General features: G+C 50.1%; 3 protein-coding genes across 3 annotated transcripts in view; all 3 read right to left on the bottom strand.

Moving 5' to 3' along the window:
- Positions 1-532: 532 nt before the first annotated feature.
- Positions 533-6,227, bottom strand: iqce (IQ motif containing E). Its single transcript, XM_049719579.2, has 22 exons — positions 5,883-6,227; positions 5,277-5,407; positions 5,059-5,100; positions 4,941-4,980; positions 4,673-4,813; positions 4,199-4,282; positions 4,069-4,118; positions 3,791-3,904; positions 3,653-3,703; positions 3,507-3,577; positions 3,361-3,433; positions 3,251-3,291; positions 2,979-3,130; positions 2,847-2,902; positions 2,519-2,772; positions 2,384-2,449; positions 2,162-2,269; positions 2,014-2,100; positions 1,736-1,934; positions 1,547-1,659; positions 1,360-1,484; positions 533-1,097 (listed from the first exon to the last, which is right to left on the bottom strand). Exons 2-22 carry the CDS (start codon positions 5,325-5,327, stop codon positions 952-954), a joined length of 2,064 nt encoding a protein of 687 aa, XP_049575536.1. The 5' UTR covers positions 5,328-5,407; positions 5,883-6,227; the 3' UTR covers positions 533-951.
- An 872-nt stretch (positions 6,228-7,099) lies between these two features.
- plk1 (polo-like kinase 1 (Drosophila)) lies at positions 7,100-10,357 on the bottom strand. Its single transcript, XM_049719833.2, has 11 exons — positions 9,752-10,357; positions 9,354-9,522; positions 9,126-9,270; positions 8,850-8,943; positions 8,546-8,771; positions 8,425-8,467; positions 8,251-8,348; positions 8,071-8,148; positions 7,817-7,971; positions 7,527-7,709; positions 7,100-7,450 (listed from the first exon to the last, which is right to left on the bottom strand). The coding sequence occupies exons 1-11, from the start codon at positions 10,133-10,135 to the stop codon at positions 7,265-7,267; spliced, it is 1,761 nt and encodes a 586-aa protein (XP_049575790.1). The 5' UTR covers positions 10,136-10,357; the 3' UTR covers positions 7,100-7,264.
- Positions 10,358-10,795: 438 nt separating this feature from the next.
- palb2 (partner and localizer of BRCA2) overlaps positions 10,796-15,219 on the bottom strand; it is a 4,833-nt gene continuing 409 nt past the window's right edge. Inside the window, exons 3-14 of the mRNA XM_049719831.2 lie at positions 15,036-15,095; positions 14,844-14,952; positions 14,373-14,761; positions 13,803-14,253; positions 12,973-13,733; positions 12,631-12,783; positions 12,398-12,480; positions 12,171-12,320; positions 11,934-12,050; positions 11,761-11,848; positions 11,329-11,525; positions 10,796-11,203 (exon numbers count right to left, since the gene is read on the bottom strand). Of these exons, the coding sequence (XP_049575788.1) occupies positions 10,984-11,203; positions 11,329-11,525; positions 11,761-11,848; positions 11,934-12,050; positions 12,171-12,320; positions 12,398-12,480; positions 12,631-12,783; positions 12,973-13,733; positions 13,803-14,253; positions 14,373-14,761; positions 14,844-14,952; positions 15,036-15,095 (2,778 nt within the window). The 3' untranslated portion in view covers positions 10,796-10,983. The remainder of the gene's footprint in view (positions 11,204-11,328; positions 11,526-11,760; positions 11,849-11,933; positions 12,051-12,170; positions 12,321-12,397; positions 12,481-12,630; positions 12,784-12,972; positions 13,734-13,802; positions 14,254-14,372; positions 14,762-14,843; positions 14,953-15,035; positions 15,096-15,219) is intronic.

Raw genomic sequence — 15,219 nt, 5'->3', positions numbered from 1 at the left:
GCGCGGGCGTGCGTGTCGAGCAAAGAAAGAAAAAGAGAGCGAAGTGGCGACCCCTAGCGGACAGCAAAATGTTGCTTAAAAAATAACGTCATCGATTGGGAACATCTACGAGAGCGTACATCAGAAACAAAAATTCAAGAACGAGATAAATGTCAGTTTGAAATCATAGATTTCACCTTTTTTTTAAGTCCTACCTCTGTAAACACATTGCTCTTCCATCAACTTTTAAGTTTCTTCAAATTTCAATCTAAAAACAATGACATTTTCTCCAAAACGGACCAAAACCTAAATAGTTCTCTCCTTTAAAATGGACAGCTGGGACTGATGCAATAAAATAACGCAAACCATCTGAGCTCAGGCCTCCTCCAAGGCCAAGCATTCCATATCTGGAGCTGCAATTTCTTTTCACATGGCGTTCGTACATCTTCTACTTTTGATTACCATGTAAAAGCATCAACAAGTCCTGCGCTGACAACGATAACGCTTTTTATTTTTGCTGTTTAAAAAAATAAATAAATAAGGGAAGAGCATCCAACTTTCCAGGCTGCCGTGGCGTTCATTTATTAGATAGCTTCCCGAAACTGAAATGTGGCAGAAGTCTTTTTTTTAAAAACTAATTTACAAAAAGTACAATAATGTTGCCCGCGACTAACTGTGCTCTACCTGTATTGGAATGACATCGTCGTGTCAGTAAGACTTTTAAAGACACGTCTCGAAGGCTCATTCAAAAATGTTTTCCAGTGCGGCTCACTCGGTACAAAAAAACAAAAAAAAACTACAAGCTTTATATCGCTTTCAGCTACGAGAATGTCCACGTTGGTAGGCACTTAGGCGGCAGGAGGGAAGTGATGGATTTCACGCAAGAGTTCCACTGCCAAAACAAAGTCCGGAGTTGACTTTACGGACCGGAAACGTGGCGAGAGATTTTCCCCGCCCGTCGCGGCTTTGCCGTCACAGGATCCGGGCCTCTCTGTTTCTCCGAGGGTACGACTCTGCCACGATGATGTCGTCCGAATCGTCAGAGTTGTCCAAGTTCTCCGAATAGGCATCGTCTCCCGCGTCCGCCTCTGATTGGGCTGCGTCTGAGACTAAGCGTTCTGACAATGACAAATGCCAAGTCAGCTCATTTTTCTGTCTGATTTCAAACAATCCAGTTTTTTCCTGATGTAATTCCACTGTGCACCACTAGATGGTGGCACACTATGTTTGAAAGAAGAAGAATTAAAACAGGAACTATTGAGCGCTGCCGTTTTTTTGCTGAATGCCAATGTCAAGCCTTTTTTTCAACTCCTCAAAAATGGCTGTCGCTCGTTTTGATGAAGTCCAACTTTCGGCATGAGTGTTGATGCTCGTGCGAACCTTTAGGGGGCGTCAGCGGTTTGTGAGTCCTGGAGGCAGGCCACGGCGCTTCCTTGTCCAAGCTCCTTTTAGCGGCTGTGGCGTTTGTGTGGGACGTCAACTGTGACGGCGCTCCCTTTGGCAAACTGTCAGCGCATGGAAAGTTTGAAGCGCATGCACGCCTTGAGCTGTTCTCTCAGCGTCTCACCTGTGCGCAAGGTGTTGCATGCGAGTCAGGTGGCCCCTGAACGCAGCCTGGATACTGACCAAGGACTCGTCATCCAGGAGTCCTCCGCCCGGCGGAATGGTGGAATCACCAGCCTGGAGGGGACATTTTAATACAGCGCCACAACGCTCATTTCCCACATGGTGGAAGAGCATCGGTCACGTTCCGTACCTCACTTTTGTTGTTCCCGCCGGAGGCCCGGGTCTCCGTATCCGGCTCGCCGTGGTCATGTCCTTCTTCCTCTTCTTCACACTCGTCGTCGTCTTTGTCCGTCTCATCCCGGTGCGCGCTGGCCCGGCTTTCGTCACGGGACTCGTTTCCCTTCTCCTTCAGAATCTCCACCAGTTTCCTCAGCTGCTCCAATTCCTGTCTGACAAAGATGGAGGCAAAGGGCGAGCCAGCTCTGCTTACCTTCTGCCTTTGCCAAATGAAAGAGCGTATTGACGTACTCCTGCTGCTGCCGCTCGCTTTCCAGTTGGCCTCGCCATCGTTCGTCCTCTTGCTCCCTTTTCCTCGTCAGCAGCTGCACTTCCTCCCTGCGAAAGGCAAACGTTCAAAAACGTCGTCGTCGCCGCACGCGTACGGCCTGGGACGTACCGGTGGCGTCGCCGCTCTAATTCCCGCTCGTTCGTCTGCTCGGCTCTCCAGCGCTCCAGTCTCTTTTCCAGCTCTTCCTTTTCCGCCCTCAACTCTCTGGCTTCGTCACTACCCACAACAACAGGCGCGACGTTATTCTCCCGATCGGGATGAACGCGCAGCAGCTACGAGGACTCGTGACAAACATGCGAATGTCTTCTTTAACACTCATGTTCAACATACTCGCCGTGCCGTTGGGTTTCTTCTTCCGCATCTTGCTGCCGTGTCCTCGTCTGTCTCCCGTCCTCCCTGGAAATACAGACGTCCGTGCCACTGAGGACAAAAGAGGAGACGCCGGCGTCGGGTGTCGCAGCTCACTGTTTGCTGGCCAGCAGCGCCTGCTGCAGCTGCGTCCTCTCCGCCTCCAGCCTCTCCACGCGTCCACGCAGGTCGAACACCTCCTTCTCCTTGGTGGTCTGCGTCGTCACGTCCTCGCTCTCTGTTTGGACCGCCAGGTACGAGAGCTTGGCTGGCGCGGTCTGAGTCTCCTGGTGCACGAGGTGAACGGGCGCGGTCTGACACTCCCGGTCCAATCGATTCCTCGCTTTGAGGGAGGGTCTCTCTTCCAGCCTCTGATTGAACACCCCGAGCGATGATGTCATACATCACGTTACAATTTCGAAATATATTCCAAGTTTCCACTCACCTTTTCCAGTTCAAGCAGTCTCCTCAAGAGTCTATATTTGCTCCACTCCTTGTAGCCTACGAGATTGAATATTGACACACTGGATTATGACTTCTGATTTCCCGTGGAGGAGCCGCAGGAGCGCCAGGCAACCTTTGATGCCGGCGGCCGGGCTGTCGGTGTCCAGCTCCTCCCTGAGCGTGGCGTTGTCCAGCTGCAGCTGTTTGAGGTCCTCGGACAGCCGCAGCACGGTGGAGCTCAGCGCCTTCTGCTGCCTGCGGAAAACTTTGCTCTCTGCTATTCCGCTGCAAGGCAAAAAGGGGCAAACGTTGCAGTTGAACGGAGTCACTCCGACCCGGGCTTCCTTCACCTCATTCGTTGCGTCAAGCAGAAAGCAAATGACGCCGGAAGGAGCACAAGCAAACCTTTTCTCCGACGCTTCCAGAAGCAACTTGAGTCTCTGGATCTGAAACATGAAGGCGCACGCATGAACGCCAATCCTCTTGCCCGCGTGACGGAGGCCATCTTTGCTTACCTCCTCAAAGTACTTCTTCACGGTCATCTTCATCTCCTGCAGGTTGGTGATCCTCAACTCGCTCTGCAGGTGGCTGTGGCGTAGAATGTCAATTGATTTTTTTCAATTTAGCGTCGCGGAGCTAGCATTGTAATGTCGAGTGTCACCTGATGACGTTCTCCTTCTCTCGACACTGCTGCTCCAGCTTAAGTATCCTCTGCTTAAGTCCGTTCACCACCTGCGTGCATGGAGGCAATCCAGCACATTTTAATCAAAGATTAGAATTTTTTTTTTTGAAGATAAACACACTCACCACACTGCCCTCGGGTTTCTTGTCCACCAGGCTGCGAATGTACTCGGACCTCTGTGGAGAGACGCGTTGACTTTCTTTGGTTAAACGGAGACTAGCGCCCAAAAGTGCCCGAAAGTTACGTTCTCCAAATGCAATCACATTGGTGGGATCCAGGAACTCCTCCAGCTGCTTCTCCCTTTTGGCGTTGTCATCTTCCAGACGCCGAAGTTTGACTTTCATCTTCTGGTTGTCAGACTTCTGCTCGTTGAGACTCTGCGGTGACAAAATGACACGAGACGCACCCGACGGAATCAGTTCAAAGGATCTGAATTATTCAAGGCGATCAAAAATGAGCACGTCACATTGACTCTCACTGCATTAAATGAACTGGTCGGGAAAACTCTTGCTCATCAGTTTTGCTTGAATGCGAAGGTTACCTTCTTGAGGAGCGTGATCTCGTGATGCATTTCCTCCTTGTCTCTGGCAACTGCAACAAAGCTGGGATGAAAAACGTCCTGGCTTGCAATGGCGCTTGCTCGCTCGCTTGCTCGCTCGGCCTCCGCTTACCGTTGGGCGCTGAATGATGATGCTTGCGGCTGGGCAAAGTGTGTCTGGGAAAATCTGGTGTCATGTCCCACTCGGATTGCCGATCTATAAAAAAAAAAAAAAAAGAGACAAAAACGTAAAATTAAGTTCCTTCAAATCCTTCAAAATTGAAATCCAATGAAAAAGGGTGTGGTTAAAATAAGACTGCCTTAAATGAGGCAAAAAAGTTCAAATGAGACAACCGTATATCCCCACCAAGTTGATCGCTTTAAAAACAAGTACCACAATTCTGCACAAAATGTGCACAGTTTGAAATACGACGGAAAATCCCCAAAGGGGCCAAAATAAAACTTACCGTAAATCCTCCAAAAGTTAAGCAAGGGAAATCAAGATGAGCATCAATACCCCTAAAAGTTGTACTTCCAAACATATTCAACACAGCTGTGTATACAAACAAAGAAGGAGCCGGCGCCCCCTGGTGTTTGGAACATGTACCGCGGTGGTTGCTGAGGGACGTGAAGCGAGTCGAGTGGGTCTCCCCGCCGGGCGTGTCACAGAGCGACGTCCACGGCAGTTTCCAGGCGGACATGGCTGCTTTCCTGGCGTGCACGTTCATGCTGGAGAGGTACGGGGACCCTGCGTGCGTGCGTGCGTGCGTGCGTGCGTGCGTGCATGCGTGGGAAAATGTGGAACTCACTCAAGTGTCGCTTTATCATACGGAGAAACAAACAAACGAGTAAATAAATAAATAAAGGAGACTCACTGAGGGAAGGGGGAGGCTTGCCCATTTTCTTCTTTGGTGTCTGAGGAAAAAATGCGTATGAATTGAAATGAGATGTTTCCCGGTTAGGAGGAATTCTAATGCGAATGACACACTGTACCTTTTTGGAAAAATCGTCAGGGTACGAGAAGCCATTGTCTGGCTGAATGGCATGTAGAAAAAGTGCATTAGCCTCATTTTGGATGCATATTCTAACAATGGTGTGCCAAAATACATACACTTATAATTGTGTATTACTGATTTTTTTTAGATGATTACTGATAAGCGCAATGTCGCATTGTAACATTACGTTGTGGGAGTCGGAGGAGAGTAACTCACCGGCACCTCGCAGTCTTCATCGGTCGGGATGTCACTCGCCCCCCCTGACATGATGGTGGCTGACCAGGGAGCACGTTAGGCGGACATGTCAGCCTGCGTTGGCACTCAAGTGGACTGGACACACGAGTGGGCTGCCGGAGACACGCAAGACACGTTGAATTTGTTGCTGTGACAGCTTGCAAAATCAAAATAGAGTTAGGGTTATTCAAAATAGACACAGAAATAGCAGAATGTCATCGATTGAGCTGAACTGAAAACGTTGACACATACTTGTCATTTGTGGGCTTGGACCACTCACTTTGACAGCTAGGTACATTCAAAATATGACGCCCAAATCTATCACTCAAACCATTTCCCCTGTTTTGTCTTTACCAAGTAGGGTTTCTTCCACCAGGAGCAAATATTTGCCAGCCAAAAGGACGTGTAACATCACCGCGAAACGGTCCACACCGGAGAAAGGGCGGAGGACAAGGTAAGAGCAAAGATGGCGTCACTAGTTTGGTTTCTGACGTCACACTAATTGTTTCTTACAGTTGCTTGTCTACAAGTGATAAGTTTGACATTGTCCTGTGGGGAAAAAAAAACTATTAAAATGAACGACTGTACCTTCGTTGGCGGTCTTCATTTTCGTCCTGTTTTTTTATTAATCTCCAAAAGGGCTAGCACAACAGCACGGTAGCATCGCTAGCATTAAGCCATCATTCCCTTTAAACGGACCGCGGCGTCAGTGTTAGCATTAGCATTAGCACTGGAGGTCCCTGCTCACTACGCGTCGACTCGTCCGTGTTCTCCACCCGGTCGCTGCTGGATTGCTGGAGACATTGCGTCTCCAAGTTACGAGTAGTTGTTTTTGTCTCGCCGAGGAGGTGACTTGTTTCACATCAGGTCGTCTAGCAACCAGGCGACTGGGGAAAGACAAACGAGAAAACCAGAGGGTAAACCGGAAACGCTACAACGTTGCCTACAAAATAAAAGCGTGCAATTCTTTGTCTCTCTGACGATTCATTGTCAAACTCTTGAGTGTGTGTATGTATATTGAATTTAGTTTTGATAATAATTATTCCAAAAATGTCAAGACTAAATTGATAAATATATGGACCTTGTAGTTAAAATACAGATGTATTGTGAAAGGCACACCGTTTTCTGTCTCGAGCGAAAAACCGCGTGATCCATATCCAGTGGGAATTTTGAAAATCAACCCAGATTGGGTATGAAACTCCAATTTTTTTTACTCAAATGCGGCCATAGACAGTAGTTACTACGTAGTACTCCTCTCATCATCTCGCTTGTGTACTGGAGACTCACAACGAGGCTATTTCAATAGTGTCACAATTTTGCAAAAACCTATAAAGATGTGCAAATACGTGTTGTCTGCGTAAAATGTCATTTCAGCATCTGTCCAGTATGTGCTCCGAACTGCATGCAACCCAGTGTGGCCTCATTTTCCTGACTCTCACACAGTGTGCAATATTTGTACAGGTGTAAAGCACCCCAACACACACAAACGCAGACCGACAAACTTCAGCCCAGGCTAAACAAAATCCATTGCAGATCAGATGTCACTTATCTGCCAAGAAAGACACAAAGCTTGCAAGCCGGCAATAGTCAAACATGCACAAAGTGTCCTAAACACATCCAACATGACTTTCAATGATATTTATTTTGTACTGATACGCTGGCAAATCACCCAAAACGGCCAAGTTTCTCTTTCATTTCCAACTTCAGATTTTTGGTGCATCCCATACCAGTCAAATTTCACATCAATTGCTGAAACTGCTTTGACTTAGTCTTTGAGACCTCTTAAAATCCACAAACAGGGATGATTATTCTCACAAGCTTTATTTGAACTGATTACATGAACAGATTTAGAAAAACTCACCTTTTTATAAACAAATGTAAAACGTTTTTTCAAGTTTTTAAGATGCATTAAGATCCATGAGAAAACATCAAGACTGAACTTTTCACAAAGTGACAGGACAGATAAAAAGTTAGTGTGCGGCTTTGGTGTCCATCAGCCTCTCCACCATGAGTTTGGCGTAACGAATGCGGTTGAAGAGCTCCTTGGAGCTGCCAAATTCCTCCAGGAGGGACAGCTTGTACGTGCGGAAGTCCCGACGCTCGTCGATGTACGTCACCGCCGACATCAGCGGGCACAGGATCAGCTTTGTGTGGTCCTGAAAAGCCACAAAGTTAGCTAGTTAGCCGGCTAGTTAGCTAGCGAGCTACACGGTACGCCGTTGAGGTTGCGACCTGGAAGAAGTTGATCTGCACGGTGCCGTTGCTGAGGTGCAGCACGATGGCGCTCTTGGTGCGGAACCACAGCGACAGGTAGGGCAGGCGTGCCAGCTCGTCGCCCTCTCGCGGCGCCATGTTGGCGCCCGCCTTCAGCAGGTGCTCGCTCATGTAGTTGCGGAAGTACTTCAGCAGGGTGATCTGGTACGGGAGGGGGGAAAAACATGAGTCGAGATGACCAATAATGGCCGCCGACGATAACGATGATTGTGAAAAAGGACAATAACGGTGCTGCGGTTCCGACCGACCTTCTTGTTGAGCGCCGGCGGGTAGGCGGCGACGGTCATGTAGGACTCCTGGGCCGTCTTGTTGATGTACTGCAGACTGTTGGTGTCGGCGTACATGATGAGACGCGTGTAGTCGTTGAACAAGACGCCGACGCTGTTGTCGCACAGTTGGTAGCCTGCCGACGACACACCGGTTCAGAAATGCACGTGCCCGCATTTGGTGGGATTCGGGAAAGTCACTTATGGCACTGCTGGTTTGCGAGCGTCATCCTTACCTAACCCGTACTTGTCCGAGTAGTCCACCCACTTGCTGATCCAGAAAATGGGAATGCACGCGGGATCCTCGGCTTCCTCTGCGTAAAGACAAGCGCCCGAAAGGCACCCACCACGTGAATCATGTTCGGGCGGTTGAGCGAGCGAAAGGAAAAAGTGTGTGTGTGTCTGGGGGGTGTTACCTTGGCGTATTAGCGGCCTCTCCGACGGTTTAGAAGCGATGATGCTGTTAAGCTGCTGCAGCAAGTCTTTCAGGTTGCTATCGGCCACTTCCGAGTCCCTAACACAAAATGCAAAAATGTTTTTTCAACTGATTTGTCTTCCCCCCCCCCAAACAAACTAAAAGCAGCACACACTTGGGCATCTGCTCTTCCTTAAGGTCCCCGTTCCCCGACTCCCCTGCAAAAACAAAAGAGAGTCGCCTTCAGCGCCGGCCCCTAAACGAATCCCAAACGGCAGGAGCGGGCGCCCGCTCACCCTTGTTGCCGAGGGCGGCGAGGGGCCGCCGTTGCGCCGCGTCGGCGTCAGAGGACGGCGCGATGGAGAAACGCGGCGACACGGTGAGGCAGGTGGTGGGCAGGCGCGTCGGGATGTAGCCCGACGTGAAGAAGTCGTCCGTCAGCATCTGGGAGATGGTCGGCCGCTGGCTCGGGTCGGCGTGCAGCATGCGCTTGATCAACGACACCGCCGCTGGGTTCACGTGCTGCAAAAAAAAAAAAAAAATCCTGTTAGGACTTTGTGACAATTTGGACCTGGGGGGTAAAAGAGAAGAGGCGCTCACCCATGGGATGGTGTAGTTGTTCTTCTTGATGCGATTGTATGTCTCCTTCAAACACGACGTCTCAAAGGGCGGCTTGCCCACCAGCAGCGTGTACCTAAAATCAAACCAACACTTTGGCATCATTTGAATAATATTCTATTTTTTTTCAGGTAGGGCGCGAATCTATTTTTAATCAAATTTCCCTGGCGCTGTGAATTTTTTTTAAAAGGTCAAATTTGGTCCATTTGAGATATATTTCCTCAATCAGTACGATAACCGTGAAAATTTCACACTTACAGTATGCACCCGAGTGACCACACGTCCACCTCGTAGCTGTGTCCTTTCTTGCACAAAACTTCCGGCGCGATGTAGTTTGGCGTCCCGCACAAAGTCTTTTTGCGCTCGCCGTCAAACTCGATCTTGGTGGCCAGGCCAAAGTCACCTGAGAGAAAGGAGAGGCATGCAACTGTTTTTTTGGGCCCCGAGTATTGAAATTTGTGTGTGCGTTGTGCCCGCCCCGCGTACCGATCTTGACTTCCATGTCGTCGTTGAGGAAGATGTTGCCCAGCTTGAGGTCTCTGTGGATGATGCGATTGTTGTGCAGGTACTGGACACCCTTGAGGAGCTGCATCATGTAATAGCGGGCCTCTGGCTCTGTCACCGCCTTGCGACGCTTGTGCAGCTCCAGCAGCGACTGACAAAACAAATATTTTGGATATATGTTTATGTCACATGACCAAAAAAGGCATGGGCCAGTATCCAATTCTGACGGTATGCTAGCAAATAATATCACGGTATTAAAATGACTTCCTTAAAATGGTGGGAAAGTTAAAAGCAACCCCCCCCCCCCATTGGAAACAATGTATTTTATTTGAAAACATAAACTCATAGGTACATTAATTAACACATCAGACTGTACTCACTCTCCTCTTGCAGATCTCCAGCACTACAAAGACAAAATCTTCATCCTCAAAGAAGCCCCGGAAGCCGACGATGTTGGGGTGGTCCAGGCTCTTATGGATAGTGACCTCCGAGGTCATCTTCTCGCGTTGGTGCGGCTTGACGATGAGCGATTTGGGCACGATCTTTCCGGCGAACACTTGTTGGCTCTCCACATCGGTTATCTCGTAGCACTTGGCAAAGCCGCCCTTGCCCAGGAAACGGCCGCGGGTGTAGCGCCGCTTCGCTCGCGTGTCCACCAGCACCTCGGGGATCTCCTTGAGCGGCGTGGGGGCCATGGACGACGACGGTTTGCCACCGTTCGCCGCAGCCGGCGGTAGCTGCTGCTTGGTGGTCGGCGCACTCATTTTCGCCTCGAAAAGTCGCTTTGAACGCGGTTAAGTAGCCGGAAGATGACCGATCCGCGTTAAAAGCAAACTAAAATAGGCTCAACACGACGAAGATTGAATTCAAAAGCGTGTCTAACACTTCAAATAAATGAATTTGTGGCCAGAAAATGTTGGTCAAACTTGCCCCTCCGACGCCAGTGCAGTTGTGACGACGGTCGCCGATATGATTTCAAAAAACTAGCAGGAGTAGGAACGGCTTCCTATTGGTCTACGGGATTTGAATTCCAACGCGGCACCGCGATGCATCTTGGGAAGCCATGTGCAAATCAGCCAATGGGCGACCGCGGTAGACAAACGCTGTGATTCGATAGGATGGCTCAATGTGGTTCTTGCGAACGCCTTGCTCATGGGAAATGTAGTTGACAAGCGGGGGACTTTAATCAAACACATGGTGCTAACGAGGACATTTTGAAAACATTAAATGTCGAGTAGAAAGAAAAGTAACCCAAAAGTGATTTCAACAAATATAAAACATGTAGTTATATTTTTATAAAAAAAATATACAGAATTCTAAACGTAATTAGTGGAAATAACAAATATCCATCTATCCATTATCTAAACCGCATTATCCTCATGAGAAATATAACACGTGTAAAAAAGCAATTAAGGCAACAACGGTTTACAAAATTGACAAGTTTAATGCAAATTACAGAACCTTTTTTTTTTTTTTTTTAAACAGACATTAGCAACAAAGTCAGACGCATTGTAATAAAATTATACAGTCAGTTGTCAACGTAAAAGTCCAGTTCAGTGTGAGACCAGCGCTCTAAAACAAGCGGTAATCATCAAAATCACATAAAATGGTCCTAGGTGGCGAGGTCAAAGTGCAAGGTGACGTCGCCGTTGCTGTGGCCCGTCACCAGCGTGGCGCCGTCATCCGCCCAGCGGGCGAGCTGCCATCCCTCCCCGTCGGGGGCCGCTGTGACCGTGATGCCCTCGTGCCGCCGCCTCAAGGACCACACGCACACGCAGCCACTTTGATTTATGCCCACCGCCGCCACGTCGCTGGCGTCTGCTTCGCACAGCCTGCAGGGGGCGTCAGCAAAAATTCATATGGCCCGCCCATTCATAAACTCATCTGATGTCTAATTAACAAACATGAAGTGAAATTTGAACATATCAAAAAGCAGGAAGTCGAAACTTGAGCTCACCTTCCCGACCAGGACGCGGGAGTCTCCAAAGGGGCGGCCAGGATGCTTTTGCCACTGAGAGGGTTCACCGCAAGCATGGAAAAAAGTGCCGGCTTCTTCTTTTCTCTTTGTTTGTGGAACGTTTCATCGTTGGTGATGTTTTGCCTCGCGTGTGGCCAGTCCGGAAACAGATGCTGCAGGAGGACTAACAGCACACCCTGGACAGACGCAGAAAGTGGCAAGAAAAAAAACAAAAAAAACGTTTGGCTATTTAGTGTCGTCCATCTGTCGAGTGAGCGTGGTTTTGATTAGGAAGCTACAATTGCTGTATGAAAAGTCCCTTATAAATAAAGCTTTGATAGTTTTGTAGAATCCGGGAAGTTGGCAAAGCAACACCAAAATGGCCGCCTCAAAGCAAAATGGCAGACTTCCTGCGCTTAGATGAACACTTACGCGGCAGGAAAATCCTCTCAAACAGGTCGTGTGTGATAAACTGGCATCGAGTTGGATTTTCTGCAGCAAGTGTCCATTCTTCAAATTCCTTTTGAAATAAAAAAAAAAAATATATATATATATATCATGAGGTAGTGTACCTAATAAAGTGTCCGCGGAGGCTTGAATCTTACCAGACAAAGAGTCGCCCTCTCTCATCGGTGCCGATCAGAGCGTCGGGCAGCACGTCGACCGGAGCCAAGGCCCGAACGCAAATGTCAGGCGTGGCGAGATGGACACAGTGGGAGGTGCTCCAGATAAAAAGAAGACAAAAAAATACAATTACTTGATTTGTTTTTTTTAATTTATATGTGACTTCTGAGATAGCAAAAGCGCTAACTAACTGCTATGTTATGAATGATTTTGCTTACCTGCCGTCGCTGGCCAGCGTGAAGGCCTGCAGCGTGCAGCCGATGTCCGAGAGGGAGGAGGTGACCACCCGGGACTCGGCCACGCCCGCTGCCGCCTGCACGTCGCCGCTGAGGAGCGCCGCCGGCTCGCCGCTGCCGCACGACAGCACCCTGACCGCACAAACACGTTGGAACATATCTCGGGGGGGACAAAATAGGGCCACGTGACAAAGCGGCTCGGGGCTTACCTCACTTCTTTGATCTCCAGCTCACCGAGAGTCACACACACCAAGGCGGCGCCGCCCGGGACGGGAAACACATTCAACAATGGCTGTGATAACAGAAAATTTCAAATCATATTCTGTCTTCTAATAAAGGGATGGAAATAGTGACATTGATGAATTGAAAAAAAACAAATCGACTATTATTAAAATAATAATGAGTTTCAATGACGACGACGGTTAAGTTGTTACACACTCACTTCGGTGAAGGACCACACGTGTCGTCGTGCCCAAGAGCGTGACGGCGCCCGACTCCACCAAGACGCCGCCCACTTTCCGGCCGCGACGACGCACAAGCGCCCGTCCGAGTCAGACAGGCAGCAGGCGTCCACCAGAGCGCCTCCTGCTGGGGCCTGAAAGCAACAAATGCCAAAGTCACTTTTCACTTATCACAATATCAATAAAATCATCAATTTTTGGGGTCGAGACATTATGAAGGTGCTTTATTGACACCAAAGTAGTGCTTTGCCGCCATCTTGCAGCTCCGTCATGAATGAATAGCGGGGACTAAGCTGAGCCAAAACACGCAAAAAGCTTCTTACCTTTAGCGTGCAGCTTCCGTGATCCTCCACCGCCATTTGGGCGTCAAGCGCCGGCGGTTGGGAGCACACAATCGGAGGGGAGAAGGCCGGGGAACGGTGAAGCGGGGAACAGGGGCTGAGCGAAGGGGTGACGGCAGCCACGGGCGACGCAGCGAGCGGGGTGAGCCCCAGCGAGGGCGGCTCCGGGCTGGAGGGGAGGGCGGGCGACATCGGGTGCAGTGGGGCGGAGGCCTCCGGAGGGCTCAGTTGCAGCCCAGACTGGATACTGTGGCTGTTTTGGACCGCTTTGGGGAAAAAAACCTCTTGATGCCTGTTGTCCTCCTGGTCTAGCACTAGGGGGCCATCCCAGGAGAGAATAGCGTCCCGATGGCGGTCCGAACCTTTCGGTTCTCGTTCCGCTGGACTCAGACATGTGTCGTCAGGGTCAGGATGTGGGAGTCGCATGTCCGTATTTTTGGGGTCATTGTCATCTGAAAGGTCGGACGATTTCGCAGTTGCGGATTTGAGGTCGAGCGGCGCCCCGAGAGCCGTCGCCGGAGTTGCGTTGCGCCTCGGCATCGCGAAAGCTTCTATCCCGGATTCGGCGGCCACTCGCCGGAGTTTGTCGAGCTTCAGGGAGGCAAAGTGCTCGTCGGGCAAGTAGAAGTCCCGATGGAGGTCAAAGTGCGGCAGGTGGCCCACCAGTTGCGTGAGGGGAGGAAGTGGTGGCGTCGGGGTGAGTTTGGGAGTGGGGAGGAGAAGGGAACGCCAGCTCTCAGAACCTGTCAGGACAAATATTGCATTGGTGGAAGACCAAAACCTTTATGGAAAGAGGAGCTTGAAAAACATACTTGAAGCCAGTGGGGTGACCGGCTTCTGCGGAGCGGACGGTGGGAATGCCATCTGGCCTTCATCAGGAGCTGGCTCAATTTCTTCCAGCCTCTGGTGGGAATGCGAAGAGTCGGCCTCATGGAGACACAGGCCAGTAGAAAGCAAAGGTCTCCCCCTGCCACGCCCCCTCCGGCTCTTCCGACCCCTCCGCGAACCAGCGACTCGAGGGTGAGTAACGGGCTCCACGGCGCCGGAGTTGAGCGGGCCGGCTCGCTTCCGGCGAGGTCGCCCCGAGCTCAGCTGGGTATGGATGACGGCCCGCAGGTCCGGCTGGCTCTGCGAGAGAGCCATGCGCCTGGTTGTGCGCACATAGTACTCCACGGGGAAAGGTAGTCCCTCTACCAAGGTGCAGGATTCCAGTAGACGCTCTCCTTTACCTCCTCCTCTCGTTTCTCCACTGCAAAAACGAGGCTTCAAAGAAAAAAAAAAAAAAACAGATGACAATGACAGCAAAGTACTACTTTTGTCTAAATGAAGCTCCTCAGTTCACTTGGCACCAAAGCATTACTTTTGTCTCCGGGAAGACTCACCGAGTTGACAAGAGTTTTCTCCTCAAGCGTAAGGTGTCCTCCGTCTCCTCCCGAGCGATTGTCAGTTCCATTGAGGTCATCTGGCACGTCCGCTTCCCTTTCGCCATTTTGTTTGTCATCCTGGCGTGACGGAAGGCTCCAATGCGACAGCAGCAGAGAGGGCGACGGCGAGTCCAAACTTTGGCTTTCGTCGACGAACCTCGCCTCGTCTTGCGAGGTTCCCGCTTCCTGGCTGCGCCTCTGCCAGCGCAGACGGCTGCGGCGGGAGCGCAGGCGCAAGGTCGGACTGGCTCTGGAAGTGCTGACCGGGTCGCTGCGATTCGCTTTCAGTCTGGGCGTCGACGCGACCAAAGTCCTGTCCATGCCGCTATAGCTGGAGTGGGCGGGACCTGGCGAGACGATACAAATAACAACTTAGAGCAACAAAGGATCAAATGCGACTTGTCATGTAAACAGAACACATACACGTACTTGCGCCATCAGTCGACTTTGACGCCCCATCTGGGCCTGGCTGGTCCTGGCAGCGGCGCTTTGGAACATCGTTTCTGTGTTTCCGCACTGCCTCCAGTTGCTCGGCACGCTGCCAACGCATACGTAGAAAAAATCTTTCACATTCATCTCAACATAGATCAATACATCCCTGAATGGTGGTCATGCTTTTACCTGCAGTTTCTGGGCAATCTTGAGATACTCCTGCTGGAGCTGGTCCAACTTTCGCTTTAGCTACGAAGAGCAAAATGTAAAAATGAGAAGAGTCATCACAAGAAATGACCTTAACCAACTTTCATTCATTCGCATCGGGTCCGGGTTGTCACTTTACGCTAATCAAAAATGTCAAACATTTGCA

Source organism: Syngnathus scovelli, chromosome 5 (genome assembly GCF_024217435.2).
Source record: "Syngnathus scovelli strain Florida chromosome 5, RoL_Ssco_1.2, whole genome shotgun sequence".
Taxonomy (NCBI): domain Eukaryota; kingdom Metazoa; phylum Chordata; class Actinopteri; order Syngnathiformes; family Syngnathidae; genus Syngnathus; species Syngnathus scovelli.
The sequence above is the reverse complement of the archived record's forward strand: the minus strand, read 5'-3'. Positions and strand labels throughout refer to the sequence as shown.